Below are 20,814 nucleotides of genomic sequence, written 5' to 3' on the forward strand. Positions count from 1 at the left end.
ACATATAAATTATAATAAACTTAAGAGTTAAGACTATCATTCAACACTATAATGAAAGTATGAGACTGGCACATTTAAAAGTACAAGTTTCAATTAATCACTTCTCACTAAGCTAAACAAACCACAAAATGAAGTCATAATAACCGAATATAGAGTCAAAAAACTAATCAAGATAGTGTCCTAGTTTAGGCGGAGGAGATGGACCTTAACATTAAACGCTCAGCAAAATAATTTATAAAAGAAATTCAGAAATTAATAAACTGACTGAAAGTCTAGAAAGAAATTTAGAACACCAACGGGGAACCTTCATATCACTATCTACAAATTGTGCCGTTGAAGTCCAAGTTAACAAAAAGTCGCTGTTAGGTCCACCTGAAAGTGATAAAATAAAATAATGTACATGCGTCTTCGAACAAAACTCCAGGGTGTTTACTTTGACTATTCTTTTTTGGACAAAGCACTTCTTTCCACTTTCCAGTGCCGTATGGGACGTGATAAACGCACCAAGGTTTTGTATTATTTCACGTGTGTCTCAAAACAAATGGAGTTTACTTCTTGACTGTACATCTGAACAAATCTCCAGAGTGTCGACTTTGACTATTATTTTTTGTGCAAACCACTTTTTTCCAGTGCCATATGCCCATATGGTAAGTGATAAACCCACTAAGTTTTTGTATCATTTCACGTGCATCTCAAAACAAATGGAGTTTACTTCACGACTGTCTATAAGCTCCACTCACCACATTTGAATATTGACCGTTGGATTCCCCGGGAAAGTACTTAACCGGAGCAACGGAGTGACTAACTGACTCCACCCAAAATGACTAAACTACCCTTGCCATTTCTCGAAACCCCACTACCCCTCCTTATCCTCCTCCTTATCTCCATACCCTTTCGAGTAAATTCACAATCCCAAAACACCGAACAAGCCATCCTACTCGGCCTGAAACAGCAGTGGGATGATCCACCGTCTATCCAGTCATGGAATTCCTCATCCTCACCGTGCAATTGGCCGGGGATCAATTGCACCAACGGCGCGGTCACCGGAATAACCCTCCGAAACGTAAGCATCACCACAGAAATCCCATCAACAATTTGTGACCTCGAGAACCTGACCATCCTTGACTTGGCCTGGAATTACATACCAGGAGAGTTTCCAACAGTCCTATACAATTGCTCCAAGCTCCAATATCTTGATCTCTCTCAAAACTTTTTTGTGGGTCCAATCCCAGAAGACATATACCGGATTCGAACTCTCCAATACATAGACCTCGGAGCCAACAATTTTTCAGGCAATATCCCAAAAGGGATTGGGAACATGTCGGAGTTACAAACGTTGTACCTCTATCAAAACCAGTTCAACGGCACGTGGCCAAAGGAAATTGGTAACCTGGCCAATCTTGAAGTTTTGGGCATGGCTCAGAATGATAAGTTTGTGCCTACAGCTTTGCCAGAAGAGTTTGGACGGTTGACGAAGTTGACGTTTTTGTGGATGACAAGGTCTAATTTGATTGGCCAAATCCCAGATTATTTTTCGAATTTTTCGAGCCTCGTGCAGTTGGATTTAGCAAGGAACAATTTGGTAGGTGCTATTCCTAGTGGTTTGTTCTTGATAAAGAGTCTAAAGTTTGTGTATCTCTTTGCTAATAGATTGTCTGGTGAGATACCGAGCTCGATTGAAGCATCATCAAGTTTGGAGAGCCTTGATGTTTCTGAAAACAACTTGAATGGTTCTATTCCAGAAGGTGTTGGCAAGTTACGAAATTTGACAGTGCTGCTTTTGTTTGGGAATCAATTGACCGGTGAGATTCCAAAAAGTATAGGCCAACTACCACTGATTGATTTTCGGGTTTTCAGAAACAAGTTGAGTGGAACTTTGCCACCGGAATTAGGCATGTATTCGAAGTTGGAAGGATTTGAGGTCTCGGAGAATCAAATAAGTGGTCAATTGCCGGAACATTTATGCGATGGAGGTGCTCTGCAAGGACTGGTTGCATTTTCTAACAATATCAGCGGGGAAGTGCCGAAATGGGTTGGAAATTGTCCTACTTTGCGTACAGTTCAGCTTCAGGGAAACAATTTCTCAGGTGAGGTTCCTTCTGGTCTTTGGACATTATTCAATCTATCAACCTTGATGTTAAGTGATAACTTGTTTTCGGGTGGGCTTCCAAGTAAGTTGGCTTCGAATTTGTCAAGGGTAGAAATTCGTAACAACAGATTTTCAGGTGAAATTCCTGTTGGAATCTCTTCCTGGGTGCAGTTGGTTGTCTTTGATGCAAGAAACAACTTGCTATCCGGAAAAATTCCAGCAGAATTAACTAGTCTTTCTCATCTTAATTATCTTTTTCTGGGTGGTAATCAATTTTCTGGTGAGCTTCCATCAGAGATCATCTCATGGAAGTCATTAACTACTTTGTACCTCTCAAGAAATAAGCTTTCTGGCCAAATCCCAGGAGTGATTGGGTCTTTACCTGATCTCAAATACTTGGACTTGTCACACAACCAATTGTCCGGTGAAATCCCATCTGAATTTGGCAATTTGATGCTTAATTCACTCAACTTGTCCTACAACCAACTATCTGGAAAAATCCCAGATCAGCTTAACAACCTTGCATATGAAAACAGCTTCTTGAATAATTCCAATCTATGTGTTGGTAGTCCAATTCTAGGCCTTCCAAGTTGTTACACCAAAACCCGTGATTCCAACAATAATAAAATGCCCTCTATCTACCTTGCCATGATTCTAGTTCTTGTCCTTGTAGTTCTCCTAGTCACTGTTTTATTAAGCTTATATAAGTTAAGTGACTACCAAAGGAAAAAGCACCAACGCAATCTGGCAACATGGAAGCTTACATCATTCCAGAGATTGAATTTCACAGATTTAAACATTCTGTCAAATTTGACTGAAAACAACATTATAGGAAGTGGTGGATCAGGGAAAGTATACCGGATTCCCACTGACCATCCAGGCCAATTTGTTGCTGTGAAAAGTATTTGGAATAACAAGACTTTAGATCACAAGCTCGAGAAAGAATTTCTGGCGGAGGTTGAAATACTGGGCACGATTAGGCATTCCAATATAGTAAAGTTGTTGTGCTGTATTTCAAGTGAGAACTCAAAACTTCTTGTTTACGAGTACATGGAAAATCACAGTCTGGATAGATGGCTCCATGGGAAGAAGAGAAAATCATCAACAGGGATGAATTTAGCACATCAGATGGTCTTGAATTGGCCAAGAAGGTTGCAAATTGCAATTGGCACAGCACAAGGTCTAAGTTACATGCACCATGACTGTTCTCCTCCAATCATTCATCGAGATGTGAAGTCTAGCAACATTTTGTTGGATTCTGAGTTCAAGGCAAGCATAGCTGATTTTGGGTTAGCAAAGATGTTAGAAAAGCATGGAGAGTCCCGCACAATGTCTGCTGTTGCAGGCTCTTTTGGTTACTTTGCCCCAGGTAAGAGCATTTTATTGATAATTTACTAGTTGTCTCAAAAGTTCAAGCATATAAAAACACTTATTTAGGAATAATTAAAAATAGTTATGTTTAGTGTTTCATCCAATATCTAACACATCTGCACATATCCTTTTGTTATTCGCATTGTAGAGTATGCCTATATAACAAAGGTCAATGAGAAGATTGATGTCTACAGCTTTGGAATTGTGCTTCTTGAACTCATCACTGGAAGAGAACCCAATGATGAGGACATGAATCTGGCAGAATGGGCATTGCGACACAGCAGTGAAGGAAAGTCTATTACCGATGCTCTCGATGATGAAATCAAGGAACCGTGTTACTTGGAAGAGATGACTATGGTATTTAAACTAGGACTCAAATGCACTAGCAGATTACCTGCAAATCGGCCTTCCTTGAGGGAGGTTTTGCAGATTCTTTGCTGGTGTTCCCCTCCTAGAGCTTACACAGTTAAGAAGATGGGAAGCGACTTTGATGTTGCTCCTCTCCTTGGCAATGTTTCTAGTAATTACAAGATCAATAAGGAAGATGTTGAAGGCTTAGTTTAACGTGTTTGAACTAATGAATATTCGCACTCAAATGTAGGGAGTTTTTGTTACAATTTCATGTACCAAATAAGATATAGGGATTAGGGAAAATAAAACAGTGTACTATTTTTAAATTGAGAAATGCTGCTATTTTAATCCCATTTTAAGTCTAGTTTCATTAATGAAAGTCTCTATCCATATAATTAATTGGAGTTATAAGAAATATTAGCAATTTTCCATGAAATGATTTTTTCCGCTTATTTATAAGGTTTGCAACCATACAAAAAAGTGCGTTTGTTTTCCACAATGGTTTCTACAGCATCTAAAGATAGTGTAAAACCAGAGTCGGATGAGAGAGAGACACGGAGAGATTGCAAGATAAACCATGGTTTAATAGAACTTTCTACTTATTACAAGGAAGCAAGCCTAAAAACTACAACGTTGGAGAAACTATTACAAGGAAGCAATCCAACAGGCTACAACAGTAAATGAAGTATTACAATGCCTAAAAAGAGATAAGGCATACCCCCATCACTCAATTTCCTCTTGTCAAGAAACATTGCGCCCCAGTTCAAAAGATTCTTTCATCGACAGAAGGATATGAAACTTCCCATTCCGTACCCACTAGGAAAAGTAGAACATAGAGACTACTCTTCAAAGCACCAATGAACTTCACACATTAATAGCCTTCTTCAATGCTCTCAGCTTCAGCAGCATAGCACAGAAAAGTGATACCTAAAATCTAATGCTAACCCAAATCTAATGTATAGGCCTTTGTTGCTGGCCCCAGCTCTCAGCTCGCAATACGGCACACAATGTGCACCTGGGAAAATCCTAATGGAAGCCAGCAATTAATGTGGCACTTACCAAGTTGCCCACTCCCTCCTTTTGTAGAAATGATCTATGTTTAGTGATAGTCACCTCCCATACCCTTACACCATGGACTTGAGCCTTAACCTGCCATAGAAGAGCCATACACAACAAACAGGACAGCATAAAGATATAATGATTTGCATTAAAAAAAAATAAGTTTCAAAAAACATGCCTTATCACTAGCTTTTTCATAAATTCTGACCTAGCTCCATCTTCAGAAGTTATAACACCCCAAGTGCAATATTTGGCTATAAAAGACAAAAGTAGAGGCAAAAGAACAAGTTAGGCTACCAACAAGATACTAGAGACAATAAGCAGGAAGGGAGGGTTATGTATCTGAGCCTTAGACACAAAACATAGTCAGGTTCTTATGCACAGTTACTGGAAACATAGCACGTATGGTGGTGCAGGACCTGCCACCACATATGCACCAGTTAGGACATTGTCTGTGCAACAGTTCAGCATTATCAACTGATTATAGGAAAAAAAATTTGCAAAATTCCATGAGAATAACAGCAGGTGAAGGAGAATATAATGAAACCTACAAACAAGCTTGCCTTTTCTTTTTCTTTAAAAAATAGAAGGGGAGGGGGGGGGGGGGGGGGGGGGGGAATAGTAAGTAAACCAGCTAATAGGGGAGCGCAAGAAAGTCAAATTTTTTGTTTAGTACTAACAAATTTAAGCTCAAAACCTCTATTTCTTCTTAAAATCACCAGTAGAAAAGGTATGTTAGCCAGAATTTATGAAAGCATAAACTTAATTGATAAAGATAATGAGTTTAGATTCAAAACCTCCAAGTCTTCGGACAAACTGTCTTGAAGTACTCCGCTTGCATTGGAACACCCATTTTCCAAAGGCGAAACAAGATCTGCCGCACATACATCACCCTGCAAAGATCTCCGACTCACTTATCTCCAGAACTTCCATTTTTCTCATTGCCATCTGCTACAATGCCTAATCCAAAGTCTTCAAACGGAGAAACTCACCTCGCAACTGAGGTTTTGAGTATTGCAACTTGGTTCGAATACGCTTTCAGCATTTTCTTTACCAATTGTCTGATTACATGGTTTGACTAATTCTTGAGCAGCATCAACAGCACCCTCTGTCCAATTTAGCAGTCTCCCAGTAGATCCCGTCTCCACACTTTCCATGTATGCCATCCCACCTTTGTCCCCATTCAGTCCACTCTGACATGTTTCCTCAGCTAGAGAATTAGGTACTTCACATGAAGCAAGCAACTCCCTCCTGGGTGAAGGTTTCTCCACTGCTTCAGTTAGCATTACCTCATTCCTAACTTCTGGAAAATTAGATTTACATACAAAAATTTTCTCTCTTAGGGTGACAGAGTCATGAACAACCGTTCCGCCCATCTGCACATGATTTCCTATGATACCCTCTTCACCCCCTAACTGGCCGCTGGATGACCTAATCTCAGCATTGCTATCTACATCCCCAGTTACTGAACACTCTAATCTAACCCATTCACTGAAGCTGACTTGAGAAGTTCCACCAGATCTACCTCTACTACTTTCTGGAGAAACTGACTCCAGTAGTTGCGGACTAATAGAGACTCGCTTCTCTGGTTTGTCAGGCTTCAGATCCACCATTTCAGGATCATTTTTCCTCTTGAGACCTCTTTCAGAAGAACCAGACAAGCACCCCACAGCATTGTCACAAGGCCTTTCAGGCTGCTGGCTTATGTGCCTTGACAATCGAGAACGTTTATAACCATCAGGGAAAACAAAAGAGGGAAGCTGCTTTCGACGAACATGAGAAACAAAAATATCCATCCCTGGTTTCCAAAACATATACATATTTATCTCTTGCCTAAATTCATCAACTGTTCCACGTATATCAAATTGCTGTCCTTCTTGACCCCTAACACCCTCTTTCCTTTGCAATCCCAAAAAGAAAGCACAATGCGGACATGGCTTGGACATGTCTACATATTCATTTGGATAAGGATGGCACTGCAGCATCCCATTTGTGTCCCGCTCTATCTGCACAGTGACAAATGGAAAACATTAATAAGAAAAACAACCCCACCTCCTGTAGCAAGGATATGTAAGAGATTTAATAATCAAAGAATGCATAAAATTTAGAAGCCCAAAAGGGTGAAGTTTACTCCGGCATTCTACAACATCTTAAAGACAGATTTGACCTTTAATGTAAGCTGTCTAAGTCGAGACTCCACCCATCCCTTCCAAGCTAGCAAATCATCAACATCAGCTGCAATTATGTCCACCTCCAAATAGTTTTTGTAAGCCTCAAAAAATATATACGGATCAAACAGAGCACTCCACTGGGCTTTGTTCAGCTCAATCTCCTGTCAGTGGACAAAATCACAAGGGCAAAGGCTTCAGTAATTAAATAAAGGCAGCTATTAAGAAGTAGAAGGGGAAGGGGGTGGGAGTCAGTTCAAACCTCACAGATCTTGTTACCATGGTGGAATTGTTCCATCATTACACGAAGAGTACTTGCTGAGACATTGTAGCTAGAATTCATGCAAGGGTATGCAGGAGTTATAATTGGCATGTGATGAAGTCGATCCCTAGGGTTTTTGCGAGGATCCCATATAGGAAACCCTAGTTCATTCTCTTCTATTGAACATAACATCACAGGGTTTGGCCAACGCCACTGTGTATAAACTCTGAAGAATCGAGATACCAGCATACTCGGAATTGCATTGGGATAGAGCTGGCATACCCGAGCAACTAAAAGAGCCCAATTTACACCACCTAGGAATCCAGTGACCTACACAGAAGGAAAAGAGAATGAAAACCACGATACGAAAGTGATCTGCTGAACGCAATGAAAAACTTACAAACAGACCAATCTTACATTTGAATAAACACCTCGCCTTTTAGCCCAAAACTTTAAACATCTGAGTGTCGTACGAAAGTGCTACAATTGCATATAGGATTAAAAAACTGTGAAAACCACAAAATAGATATATAAAAAGGGTAAAGAGTAAGGAATGTCCACCTCAACATTTGGCACAAGTTTAAGAATCTGATCAGCAACCCTGCAGCCGTTAAGACTTCGAACGGTTGGCTCATCAACATTGTACAACACAGACTCATGTGATATGTCCAGGTCCTGTTGATAAATTAGTTCAAGAACAAGAATGATATGAAACAAAAAGAGGCAACAAAGATGTCTTTACTGTCACAAATTCTCAATTACAATCATGACGAATGCAGAGCAAATGAACATTGTATATCAGTCAGAAACTAATTCATCAAGCACTAAATGAAGTTATAGAAAATATTACAACATTAGTGTATAAAAAGCATTTAAGGTATTTATGGTCACTCTAAAATTCACATCAAAATATTTATTGTGATGTTCTGCTACTTGCATTCAGTTTTTCTAATAAAGTTTATTACTAATATAAAAGATTAAAAAAAAAAATCACATCAAAATATGCAAAGGAAGCTAATATCAGACTAAAGAATTTCTTCAAAAACCAAGATTATCATTATCACATCTGATCCAAAATAAGCAATCAAAGTGAATAAAATTGCCACTTATGTGAGTTACAAAACTTTAGAAGACCCAGCTTACCAAAGAAATCTCAAAGACAACAGCATATAATATAGGATTGAAAGAAGCTGCCCTTTTGAAAACAGTCATGAAACATGTAGAGACAAAATTAAGTAAACAAAACTGAGAAACATAGTTAAAATAAATGACCCCACCCCTCCTCCTATGCCCCACAAAAAAAATATAAGAGAAAAAGAATAGAAGCACAAAAGAAACTTACTTCTGGAACAACCAAAAGAGATATGCTTGCATAAAGAAGATCAATTGATATCCCCAGGAACTTGAATTTCATTACTGGGACATGAGCATCCTGAACTGGCTGAAGCTCAGTAACTTCTTCCATTTCAGCCAGAATATTATGCAAGATTATAAAAAAATCTTCCTGAAAGCGATAATCATATGTTAGATGAAGTTTATTCTGTCTAGACTCAACAGATCTGAACAAGGACAAAATATGACTCACATCTCGATTTACATAAGATGGCCCCACACACAATGTATCTATGTCAGCCCCTGGCCCATGTACCTGCCAAGAAAGCAACTTGTTGCTACGTCTCCAGATACCCAAAAAACTGTTATTTCACTAAGGTGTATACATATATATACGTGCGTGTGTATGTTTAGAGAGAGAGAGAGAGAGAATTACAACAGAAAAAAGGGTCAGAATCTAGAGAGTGTGACATTTCTTGTACACTGTTTGACTGCAACAGACTGACTGGCAGGCAGACAAAAACTGAAGAAAGACCAAAATCAGGACAGAAGCACTTTTCATTAAAGCTTAATGGTAGAATTACTTGCTGTCTAAGTTAAATGTACTACTGCTTCACACATGGGCAACCCTTTATCCAAGCTCAACAATTTCCAAGAAAAAAATTGGCATCATCATCATCACCACCAATGCCGCCACTACCATGATCACCATGCTCACAGTATGAGAAAGGATTTACCAGTTAAGGACCACAAAATGAGCTTCACTGTTACCACCAGAAGTCCAAATAAAACCAGAAACTGGCATTTTTGTCATAATACATTCTGCTTAATCACTACCGCGCAAACCAAAAAAAACCACTCTCTGGTCTCCTGGCTACAAGATGAAGCAGCCCAGTTCCCTAACTTCTACAAAGCAAAAGGCCATTATCCAGAATAATCACTATTCATGACTCTATGTACCACAAATTCCTATTTTTCCTCCAAATAATCCAGAAACTATTACTAGATACTTTTGCTGCCTCCTATATATCAGGGTTCTTCATACTTGAATTTGGTTTTCCCCATTCCAGGTACATCACCATGATGACACAAGCTAGCAAAAATAGATAGTATTTGATTCTGGCAGGTAGCTCGATTATTATTCCCTAACTCAACATGATCTAAGTTGATCCTCCAACAAAAAGTGGAAAATATTAGTAAAAGATTATGCATGCAAAGTTCACACGATTTACACACTTATTTAACTCTAACAACATTTGTGAGGCCCAGACAGAAATACCTAGGAGAAGAATATAACGATGCGGAAGGGATTGCTCTCATCATAAAAGGAGCATAATGGAAAATTAATACTAACCCCCAAACGATAAGAACCAAAAGTAAAAATGACAGCATTAGCATCCTCCACCATCTGCTCTGTGTAGCCTCTCTGGCGGGTTAATTGCTTCACCCAACCTTTTACAATCTACAATAAGCAGTTAACTTGGTCACAAACAGTACTTCAAAACAGAGAAATGCATACATTGAAAAAGATAAAAAATGCATATATTACAACAACCTAGGATCCCAACCTCTAAGCCTCCATAATTAAGTTAAGCCCCGATGTATGTCAAATGAATGAAATATTCAAGGATAAATTACAGACAAATAAAAATAAAGTATCCAGATAAAGAGACAGTAAAACTTCTGCTAACTAAACAATAAAATAGGAACAACATTTAGCCAATAAAACACTCTTCCCATAAAGAAAGAATGCCACATACAAATTTAATAGAGCAAATAAAAATGAAAAAGTATAAGAAACAATGATATATTATGCTAAGAAGCATCTAAAATTACATGAACATCTGGAACTGCAGATTGCAATAAAATCAGTAATAAACTTACACCTTATAATATACCCCCGCTAGTTTGTAAACTCCAAAATCCTTACAACCAACAGCACGAAACATATACACATGTTCAGGAACCAGTAATTGCTTTGCCTTCACAACCTAACCACCTATTGGGTGAGGTTTAGGCATGTCCAATAACTCATGAAAATCATCCATAAATCAAATAGAAATAATTTTGTTCTCATGTTTCCACAATCATTTTAATACTAGGTTGTAACCTCTGCTTAATAGCGATGATAGTTCACGTGGGTCATATCGGCTTTCGTGTTAAGTATCATTATGAATGGGTCGCGTGGCACCAAAATTAAGAAAATTAAAATAAACACTAGATGCAAAATTAGGCTACAATTAATAAGCTAATTTGGATTCTGATTGTGCTTTGACTTTAATTAATTGATTGATTTATGAGTAATTCCCATCAATTCATTTTAGTCAACAGAAAAAAGTCATATATCTTAGAAATGGTCACCAAATTGAATGTGAAATGTAAACATATAGTAAGAACACGCACTATTTTCCTCAAATAAATAGTCAATAATACAAAGAAACCAGAAAATTACCTCACCAATGCGAGCCAGAACCTCTTCTCTCCTCGCACCTTCTTCCTCACTCTCGTAAAGCGCCGAATCAAGCAAGAACTACGAACAACACAGATTTAATACATAAGCAAATTCAGCATAATCCGAATTTAGCCCAAATCATATAGAAATTTTACCTTTTCCAAATCTATATTGCGTATAAGATCAGTCTCGGTGGGACCGGCAACGGAGATTGGCTTTGTGATGCCAAACCTCGTCGGCGGCGAAGAACCGTCTGGACTCTCGGGGCCCGCCATTTTCAGTGTCAAAGAGGAAAAAAAAGAAAGAATTGAGAAGTGAAAGAAGCAAAGGTAACCTCAAATTGATTTTGAATCGAAGAATGAGGGAAGATCAAATCTTCTTCAGCAAAATCGGAATTACAACAGAATCGAAGGTGTAAATCTGAGAATAGAGGAAAAGGGAGCTGAAGAGGAAGGTGTCTGTTTGGATAACTGGAAAAAAAGGAGCGCAGATCGAAACCCTAAGTCTCCGACGAAGGAAAAGGTTGGCTGGTCAAACACGGAATATATATGAGAGAGAGAGAGAGAGAGATAGAGAGATGTGTGTGAGAAAGATCGAGAAGGAGAGAGGATTAGAGCGTTACAAACTTACAGAGTTTAGGTGGGCTTAAAGGGAGTGTTTGGATACTGGAATACCAGATTAGACGCGTATTGGTAGTACTATTGTTTAGATTAATAAATAAATAAATTTTGTAGTTGTAGGGTGTGCACGTCATATCCTGTTAAGTTACGACCAGTGTGACTTAATTGTAAGAGTCTTTGCATTGCTTCTGTCACAATTATAGTTTCGTTAAGGCCCAAAAATGCATGTGATATTAGTCATCACTGTCCCATGATGTGGGGTTTATCAGTGAGATTTTTTCTTTTAATAAGAAGAAATATATATATATATATATATATACAGTTAAGTTGCTTTTTTTTTTTTTATTCTTTTTCGGTTTTCAAAGAGGAACAGATTTTCAAAGTTGCCGACTGGCGGCCGCCCAGACAAGCCAGACCCCAGTTGACGCGTAAATACCGTTGTTATTCCCTTTTTTTTTTTCTCTTTTGTCATTTTTTTATGCTTGAGTATACTAACAACTAATAACAAGCAAATCTCGAAGCCTTTTTCTTTATTCAATCACAAGGCAGATCCATGATTCTGTGCCTTCTCTTCTTCATATATTTTAATAAGGAAATCATAAATTATACAAAACAAATCAAGATTTTTACTTTCACTTGAAAAAAATATTGCACATATATACATATCTGATGATAAGGTTGCAAATATATATTTTGTAGTTATGGTAAGTCTTTATTTGAAGACAAAACACTTTGCTTATTGACTTGGTTCTGTTTCTATTCTTCTTCGTGACTCTACTTTAATAACGATCCATAAATTATACGAAACAAGTCAAGATTGTTTCTGTTTAGCAAAAAAAGTCAAGATTGTTTTTGGGAAAAATGCAAGAGCTAAAAAAAAAAAAAAAAGATTTTGATGTAAGTGGTTATTAACAAAGGAAAATGTGATTAAATAGTAAGCTCAAATGAAAAATATTAAAATATTTAATTATGTTCCGTTCTTTATTTTTTTTCCAAAAATAAATATGTTCAATCCTTTAATTGAAGACAAAACACTTTACATATTGAGTTCTTTGTAATTTTTGTCACTTTGTTGAATTGTTCAATAAAGAGGTGAGTAGGTGAAAGAAAGGTCCGAGAAAAATATTATATATAATAAGAAAATGTAAAATACAAATGCAGACTTGGTTTAAATCTAATGTTCCTTGTGTACTAAATTCATTACAATAGTGACACATAGCCAAAAGTATATATGTGTAAACACTAAGATAACTAGAAATTCCAACTAATAAAACCCTAATGAACCCTTTTTTTAAGTTATATTTATGTATTTTATTTCTTTAAATAAAATAAACCAATAAGTCATGATCTTTGTTAAACATGACTCTCTAATCTCTATACCTAAGGGAAATGATACAATTCTATACCCACATAGCCCAAAATAATATCAGCCATCATAAGGCCCAAGCCTATGTGGCCTTGGCCCATCCAAATGATCTTTTTCGGCCCAAACCCAAGTAAATATAACCTATGAGCCGAAAGAATTGCATTGCGTTTCAAGTTTCATTTCATCAACATCGCCAACAGATTTTTTTTTTTTTTTTTTTTAGAAAAAGGCGACAAATTTCATTAAAGAAAGGCCACGTTAGCTTGGATTACAGACAGTACTGAGCTATAAAAGAATATCCCTTATCCACACAAAAATGTCTAACATATTTGGTGAGTTTGGTTCAGTTTTTTATAAAAATTCATAATGAAAAAGTTAAGTTTTTAAAAAGTGTATAATGAAAAAGTGCATTTTCAAAAAATTGAGTATTTGGTAAAAACTGTTAAAAAGTGTTTTTTGAAAAAACTGAGTGTTTGGCTAGCACTTATAAAAGTGACAGTTTAATGAATAAATTAGCAAAAATGACAATGTATATATAAGGGAGTTTATTTCATACCTTTTTTTTTTTTATGTGAGTTTGGTTCATACTTAAAAATCAACTACTTCATCATACTTAAATCAATTTTTCTCTTTCTAAAAAAATTATTTTTTTCTCACCAATATTAGCTAATAATAACCTACCACTTAAGATTTATTGTGAAAATATTGTGATAAAAATTGATACTGATTTTAATTTTAACGTGCTATTAAAATTATGTTTTTCTCTTTCTAAAAAATTATGTTTTTCTCACCAATATTAACTAATAATAACCTACCACTTAAGATTTATTGTAAAAATATTGTGATAAAAATTGATACTAATTTTAATTTTAACATACTATTAAAATTATTTTTCTCACCAATATTAGCTAATAATAACCGACCCCTTAAAATTTATTGTGAAAAAATTATGATAATATTTCATTATTCTTTTTTTCCTTTTTTTTCCACTCTTTTTTTATCCTCCACACGGCATTTCTTTCTTCTTCTTTTTTTTCCTTTTTTTTTTTCCCACTAAATTTCTCCTCCACACACGTACCTGTTTTCTTTTTTAATCCTTCTTTCCTCCTTTTTTTATTCCTTCCCTGCCATTCCTCCAAACACCAGAACATTCTCCTTCTTCGTCTCTTCTTTTTTTTTTTTTTTTCCCTTTTCTCTTAGCACTTCATCTATTGGTTCTTGGCGGAATCGATAGCATCCCACTTAGGTTCTGGCGACGTAGAATCCATCGGAGTGCGCGACGAAGATGAGGCGGTGGAGTTTGGAGACTGCGAGTGGCTGAGAGGGAAGGACTTGGAGATCGAAAATGGGGTCGGAGTCAGAGTCGTCCGGGTTTGATTGGGAGGGGTTCGCCGATTTGATCGAACCCAGAGCTCGGTGTTGTTGATGCATTCGGCTTCGATTTTGTCCTGTAATTCTATCATTTTGCTATATTCTGATTTTTTTTGTTTTGCATTTTAAGGAATCCTAATTTGCAAGGGATTTTTTTTTTTTTTTTTCCTTAGCTGATTTGGGAATTTGTTATAGATTTTTTTGTGTTTGGATTTGAAAATTTGTTGGGAGAGCAGAGAGATGAGATGAGAACTAATGATTTATCAAGGGTAATTTGGTAATTTTTGGAAAAGCCCAACGAATCAAAATCAAAACTCACATAAGCTTTTTGTTTATGGACCTCCAGAGCTCCATAAACTCAAACGCGCGTTTCTTCACAAATATAAAACGCAACTTTTTCCAAAAAGTTGCGTTTTATACTTACCAAACACTATTTTCGGGCTGGCTTTTTTGAAAACGCGCGTTTTGGGCTTCAAACGCTGAAACAAACGGGCACTTAGTGATTGTTTGTTTGGATAGCGCACCCAACGTCACGTCGAATGTTTTTTTGGTGAATTTTGTGTACTGTTTACAGGACTTACAAGTATTTTTTTTCACAAAAATAATTTTAAAACTGGGTCCCACGGTACTATTTATACATTTAAAAATTATTTTGCTATAGTATTTTTAATTTTCAGTAATAAACGATATCTAAACAGACCTTTAGCATATCTAGCAAAGTTATGAGTAGCAATATATCGGTAGCAAAAAGCATATGAGAACCTAAACTTAACATTATGAGGGAGTTTGGATTCGAATTATAAGTGTTGCGTCTGCGTCTAACACGTTTTCTCTTTCTTTCTTTTTTTTGCCTTTTCAGCCGCAACTGTTGACTGGTCTTCTGTGAACAGTGCACAAGTGCACTATTCACGGACCCACAAATTACACTTTTCAGTAACTTTTTCATTAAAAATGGGTCCCACGGTACTATTCACACATTTAAAAATTATTTTGCTGCAATATTTTCGGTTTTCAATTTCAGCAAAATAAGTTTTATCCAAACAGACCCTATATTTATGTGTGTGTTTGCCAAGCAATGATTTTATGTTTTGCGTTTTTTTACTGGATACTATGGCACTATTCACGGACCAGCTAAGTACTGAAAAATGCAGCAATAAAGTTTGCTACAGTGTTTTTCATTTTAAAATTTATTTTGCTATAGTGTTTTCAGCAATAAATTTTCAGTTTTCAGTAAAATAAGCGGTATCTAAATAGACCTTATATATCAAATAATCAAACAATGATAGAGATACTTTATTTGCTTTTAGAGAACTCATAATGAACTTTGAGTCTCCCTCCAAAACATTGGCAGCGGCACTTAAAGGCCAGGGTGGTCACAGGACCACCCTAACCTAAAAAAAAATTATATATAATAATTTAAAATTTTATGTTTGTCTACCTTTCAAAAAGAATTTGGGAAGACCTTATAATTTTTTTTTTGGTCTTTTTCTTTTTGCTTGAAAGCCTCAATATATTGTTAAGTATAAAAAATTATGGAGTAAAGTTTAATTTTATTATCATAAAAAATAAAATAAAATAAAATAAAAAATTATAACATAGCAAGTCCAAAAAATTATAACATTGCTTGATTTTGTACATTAAAAGAGATGTAAGTTGTAGCACTAATAAGCTTCTCAAAAAAAAAAAAAAGTTGTAGCACTAATAATTATGTTTGTCTACCTTTCAAAAAAAAAATGGGAAGACCTTTAGTTTTTTTTTTTTAATGATAATAAAATTAAAATTTACTCCATAATTTATTATACTTAACAATATATTAGGGCTTTCAAGCAAAAAGAAAAAGACCAAAAAAAAGTTTTGAACTAAAATCTAAAAAAAAAATTATAACATAGCAAGTCCAAAAAATTATAACATTGCTTGATTTTGTACATAGAAAGAGATGTAAGTTGTAGCACTAATAATTATGTTTGTCTACCTTTCAAAAAAAAATTTGGGAAGACCTTCAGTTTTTTTTTTTAATGATAATAAAATTAAACTTTACTCCATAATTTATTATACTTAACAATATATTGGGGCTTTCAAGCAAAAAGAAAAAGACCAAAAAAAATTTTTGAACTAAAATATAAAAAAAATATATTATAACATAGCAAGTCCAAAAAATTATAACATTGCTTGATTTTGTACATTGAAAGAGATGTAAGTTGTAGCATTGATAATGAGACTATCATGCAACGATTTCAAAATATGAAATCTCGTAGAAGGAAATTGTAAATTTTATGTATTTGCATGTTTTTTTTATTGTTGTTGTTATTATCAATATATGAATTTCTTTTTTTATTAGATTGTATAATTTAAATGTTTTAAGAAATACCTGAAAAAAGTTCATGGAGCCCCGCTGCACCAAAATTGTAAAAATAATTCTTATTTCCAAAGAGAAGTCAAAAGCTTTCGCCACTATACAACTGAACGTGGAAAACAAACTTTGTGAGACATTGAAGTAATAACCAAACCTTTCTTGTCTCTAATAATAACCCTGATGTTAGCTCGTTCTGCTTTCTTAAAAATGGCTCCATCAAAGTTGATCTTTAAAAAAATGGATAATTACACATAACCCACCTGTGGTTTGGGCTAAAATCACTTTACCTACCCGTGGTTTGAAAAGTATCACTTAACCCACCTGAGGTGTGTTTCCGTCACTCTCCATAACCCACCTCGGTCTCTGTCGTTACAAAAACACCTTTTAACCCCAAAACAGAACATAACGCGAATCAAAACCCCCAAAACTCAAACACTTTTCGAGAGAGAGACCCAAGGTGCAATCAGGCTTGTTCGTCGTGGTTTGGAGCATATGGAGAGGGAGAAAACACTTGTTTTGCATCATCGAACCTAGGCAAGGTATGTGTGATTGTTTTTCATCTGCATTTGGGTTCTTGATGTCATTTTTTTATGGTAATCCACCCACGTAGTTAGGTTTTGTTGTTCATCTGCACAATAAATTTTTTTTTGTATGTTAAATTAGCATTTTGCTATTTATGTGTAGAATCGCTTAGGATATGCATTTTGCTATGGTTGTTTCTATAATGCATATACCTGAAGGAACCAAGTTTATTTGTCAATGATTGCACTTGTTTGTGAAGTGTGGGTAGTGTGGTCCCTATGAATTTGTTGGGAATCTGGTTTTGCATGTGCTTTATGTGGTCCTTTGTCCGTGTGTTGTTGTCAATTTGTTGGCTTGTTGTCTCTTTTGGCTTCTTATCACTTTCTGCATGTCAGTGTGTGTAAACAAAATACTTATTTTAATTGCAGATGGTTGACTTCACATTTGACCTTGAAATTCATGTTGGGGGATGTTTTGTGGATGAGCCAACCATACAATATGTGGGTGGGTCTGTACATTTACTGACAGAGATTGACCCTGACAAGTTGAGTTACTTTGAAATTCGGGATTTATGCCATCTAGTTGGTGCTCCTAAAAAACACAGTAGATATAAGTATTTAATTCCTGATGGTGATCTACAGCATGATTTAAGAGACATAGAAACAGATACAGATGTCGTAAACATGACTAACCTTCATAAGGCATGGTATGCTGAAAAAATCATAATCTATACTGACATAGATGTGGAGCCATTGGCAGTTGAGTATCCTGATGCAGGGGGAGTGGCAGATGGTGTAGGTGGTGATGTAAGTGGTGATGCAGCAAGGGTTGAAATAGAATTGGATAGTGATGATGATGAAGATGATGAGAATGATGATGAGAATAATGATGAGAGTGATGATGAAAAAGATGTTGAAGATGTTGACATTGATGCAAGAGATGAAGAACAAAATGTTGAAGGAGATGATGATGATGATGATGATTGGTTAAATGAAGGCCTAGAGGGGATGGCTTTAGTGATGATGTATTTGCTGCTCAAAACTCAGCTCCACAAGATTCTGCTCCCAATACAAACTCAGAATCAAGCAATGCACCCCACACAGCCCCAGAATCAAGCAATGCACCCCACACAGACCCTGAGTGGGCTGAGCCAGCCCTTGAGGATGACCTGGTAAGCATGGATGGGTCTGATGATGAGCAGGTACCTGAGCAAGTAGAGTTTAATGCTAAGAGTGACATGAGAAATGTTGTACTGAAGAAGGAGATGAAGTTCCCTAATGCAAAGGTGTTTAAAGCTGCTTTGAGGGAGTATGCAATCAAAAGACCTATTGACATCAAATTCAAGCTTAATGAGAAGACCAAGATATCAGTTCACTGCAAGAATGGGTGTGGGTGGAGATGTTATGCATCTCAAATAAGTGGAGAGCTAACATTTCAAATTAAGACCTTGACTGATGACTGTACTTGTCCCAAGTCTTTCAAAAACAGCCAAGCAACATCAGCTTATGTCGCTAAGAGGTTCATTGAGGATTTTAGCAAAAATCCAAATTGGGAGGTGAGTGGTGTACACAACCATGTGATGCAAAATTTATCTGTTGACCTAAGTGTAAACCAAGTGTATAGGTCAAAGAGAAAGGCAAAGGATTTGATAAATGGAGATGAACAACTGCAATATGGTGTCCTTAGGGACTATGCACAAATGATAACCACTGTAAACAAGGGGAGTAGGGTTATACTGCAGACAGAAATGGCTGAGGAGACTTCCCAGCCAAAATTTAAGAGGATGTATGTTAGGTTCAATGCTTAGAAGGTAGGATTTTTAGGTGGATGCAGGCCATTTATAGGTTTAGATGGTTGTCACATAAAGCACAGATTTGGTGGGCAAATCTTATCTACCATTGCCAAGGATGCAAATGACAACATTTTTCCAGTAGCCATGGCTGTTGTGGAACAAGAAACCAGGGAGTCTTGGATATGGTTTTTTGAAATTTTTGTTGATAATATAGGGAGGCCAGAGGAGCTTCAGTTGGTCTTCATTTCTGATAAGCAAAAGGTATGCAAGTTTTGTTTTGTTCAGTTACACTTGAATAGTTGACTTTGTTTGCTGAACTAACTTGTTTTGTTTGTTTGTTTGCTTATTTACAGGGGCTTATACCTGCAATAGAGACACTATTCCCTACCGTGGAGCATAGATACTGTGTGAAACACATCTACAACAATTTCAAAGTTGATCACAAGGGATTGGAGCTGAAGGATGCATTGTGGAGGTGTGCTGCTGCCACAACAGTAAGGGAGTTTGAGAGATGCATGCAGTACATAAGGGATTTTGATGAAAAGGCATATGAGTATCTTGCAAACATTGCATCTGCACAGTGGACAAGGTCACACTTCACTCCTAGGGCCTTAACAGATTGTTTGGTAAATAATTTGAGTGAGTCTTTTAATGCAATGATATTGAAGTCTAGGGACAAGCCTATCTTGGCAATGTTGGAGTGGATTAGGGTTAGACTTATTACTAGGCTTTACACAAAAAGGGAAGGGATACAGAAGTATGCTGGAAAGTTGTGTCAAAGCATACAAGATAGGTTCGAGAAATTGAAGGTTGAAAGTAAGGCATTTAGTGCTACCCCAGCTGGTAGTTTCCTTTATGAGGTAGGCAGTCAGTATGAGAGGCATGTAGTTGATTTGGTGAAGAAGACATGTAGCTGTAGGTCTTGGGATTTAAATGGCATTCTCTGCAAACATGCCATAACAACCATTTATACAAACATTGAGACACCAGAAGACTATACCCACCCATGCTACTTCAAATAAACTTACATGGAGATATACAAGGAGGTACTTCCTCCCATGCCTGGCCAGTCAGAATGGGCTGAGACTGGACAGCCTGCTCCCTTGGCACCTCACATATACAAACCACTAAGCAGACCACCCAAGCAAAGAAAAAGGGCTTCTGATGAGTCTAGGAACCCTTACAAAGCAAGCAGACAGAACAGACCTGTAAGATGTGGGAAATGCAAAAAGGAATGGCATAACTCAAGAGGATGCAAGGCTGGCATCACTAGGGAGACACCATGGCAGAGGAGACAGAGACTTCAAAGAGAAAAAGCTGTAAGTAATTAGGATTTAAATGGCAAAAAAAAAAAAAAAAAACTTGTTTTTAAACTTACAATAGACACTGTATTGAAATTGGGTTTTGTTGCAGGCAAGGGAAGGGGTGCCTGCACCTAGATCTGCACCTCAGCCACCATCCCAGCAGCCTACCCAGACCTACAACATGATGTCTGCCACTCAGCCTTCATCCTCACAGCAAGGAAATCAACCTAGGCCATCTCATAAGAGAGCAGGATGGTTCTCTTCCTCACAACCAGAGTTTCACACACCTAGGAAGACTTGGGATACCTTACCAAGTTATTCACAGGTAACTTAGTCCTAGATGGTTGTGTAGCTTGGGATATTTTTTAACAAGTGGATCTATTTTTTATTTTGTAGCCTTCA

At 36.7% G+C, this 20,814-nt stretch overlaps 3 protein-coding genes across 3 annotated transcripts; 2 read left to right on the forward strand and 1 right to left on the reverse strand.

The window, feature by feature from the left end:
• Positions 1 to 542: 542 nt before the first annotated feature.
• LOC126710490 (receptor-like protein kinase HSL1) lies at positions 543 to 4,206 on the forward strand. The gene is made up of 2 exons (XM_050410966.1): positions 543 to 3,458; positions 3,609 to 4,206. The coding sequence occupies exons 1-2, from the start codon at positions 821 to 823 to the stop codon at positions 4,022 to 4,024; spliced, it is 3,054 nt and encodes a 1,017-aa protein (XP_050266923.1). The 5' UTR covers positions 543 to 820; the 3' UTR covers positions 4,025 to 4,206.
• A 168-nt stretch (positions 4,207 to 4,374) lies between these two features.
• On the reverse strand, positions 4,375 to 11,745 carry LOC126710492 (nuclear poly(A) polymerase 4-like). Its single transcript, XM_050410968.1, is given in 13 exon segments — positions 4,375 to 5,106; positions 5,109 to 5,124; positions 5,668 to 5,763; positions 5,863 to 6,876; positions 7,038 to 7,202; positions 7,301 to 7,630; positions 7,718 to 7,780; positions 7,862 to 7,975; positions 8,643 to 8,804; positions 8,886 to 8,948; positions 9,987 to 10,094; positions 11,085 to 11,162; positions 11,240 to 11,745. Coding segments are annotated over 13 exon segments (2,400 nt in total). The 5' UTR covers positions 11,360 to 11,745; the 3' UTR covers positions 4,375 to 5,035.
• A 6,748-nt stretch (positions 11,746 to 18,493) lies between these two features.
• Positions 18,494 to 20,130, forward strand: LOC126710225 (uncharacterized). The gene is made up of 3 exons (XM_050410605.1): positions 18,494 to 19,101; positions 19,189 to 19,369; positions 19,462 to 20,130. Exons 1-3 carry the CDS (start codon positions 18,494 to 18,496, stop codon positions 20,128 to 20,130), a joined length of 1,458 nt encoding a protein of 485 aa, XP_050266562.1.
• The last annotated feature ends 684 nt before the right edge of the window (positions 20,131 to 20,814 follow it).

The sequence above is a fragment of the Quercus robur genome, chromosome 12 (assembly GCF_932294415.1).
Source record: "Quercus robur chromosome 12, dhQueRobu3.1, whole genome shotgun sequence".
In the NCBI taxonomy this organism is placed as follows: domain Eukaryota; kingdom Viridiplantae; phylum Streptophyta; class Magnoliopsida; order Fagales; family Fagaceae; genus Quercus; species Quercus robur.

Bases quoted from the DNA above. Each gene is read 5' to 3' on its own strand.
- LOC126710490 (XM_050410966.1), top strand. From the start codon at position 821: ATGACTAAACTACCCTTGCCATTTCTCGAAACCCCACTACCCCTCCTT. The intron at 3,459-3,608 runs GTAAGAGCATTT...TTCGCATTGTAG, and splicing joins TTTTGGTTACTTTGCCCCAG to AGTATGCCTATATAACAAAG.
- LOC126710225 (XM_050410605.1), top strand. From the start codon at position 18,494: ATGGATGGGTCTGATGATGAGCAGGTACCTGAGCAAGTAGAGTTTAAT. The intron at 19,102-19,188 runs GTATGTTAGGTT...CATAAAGCACAG, and splicing joins CAGCCAAAATTTAAGAGGAT to ATTTGGTGGGCAAATCTTAT. The intron at 19,370-19,461 runs GTATGCAAGTTT...GCTTATTTACAG, and splicing joins TCATTTCTGATAAGCAAAAG to GGGCTTATACCTGCAATAGA.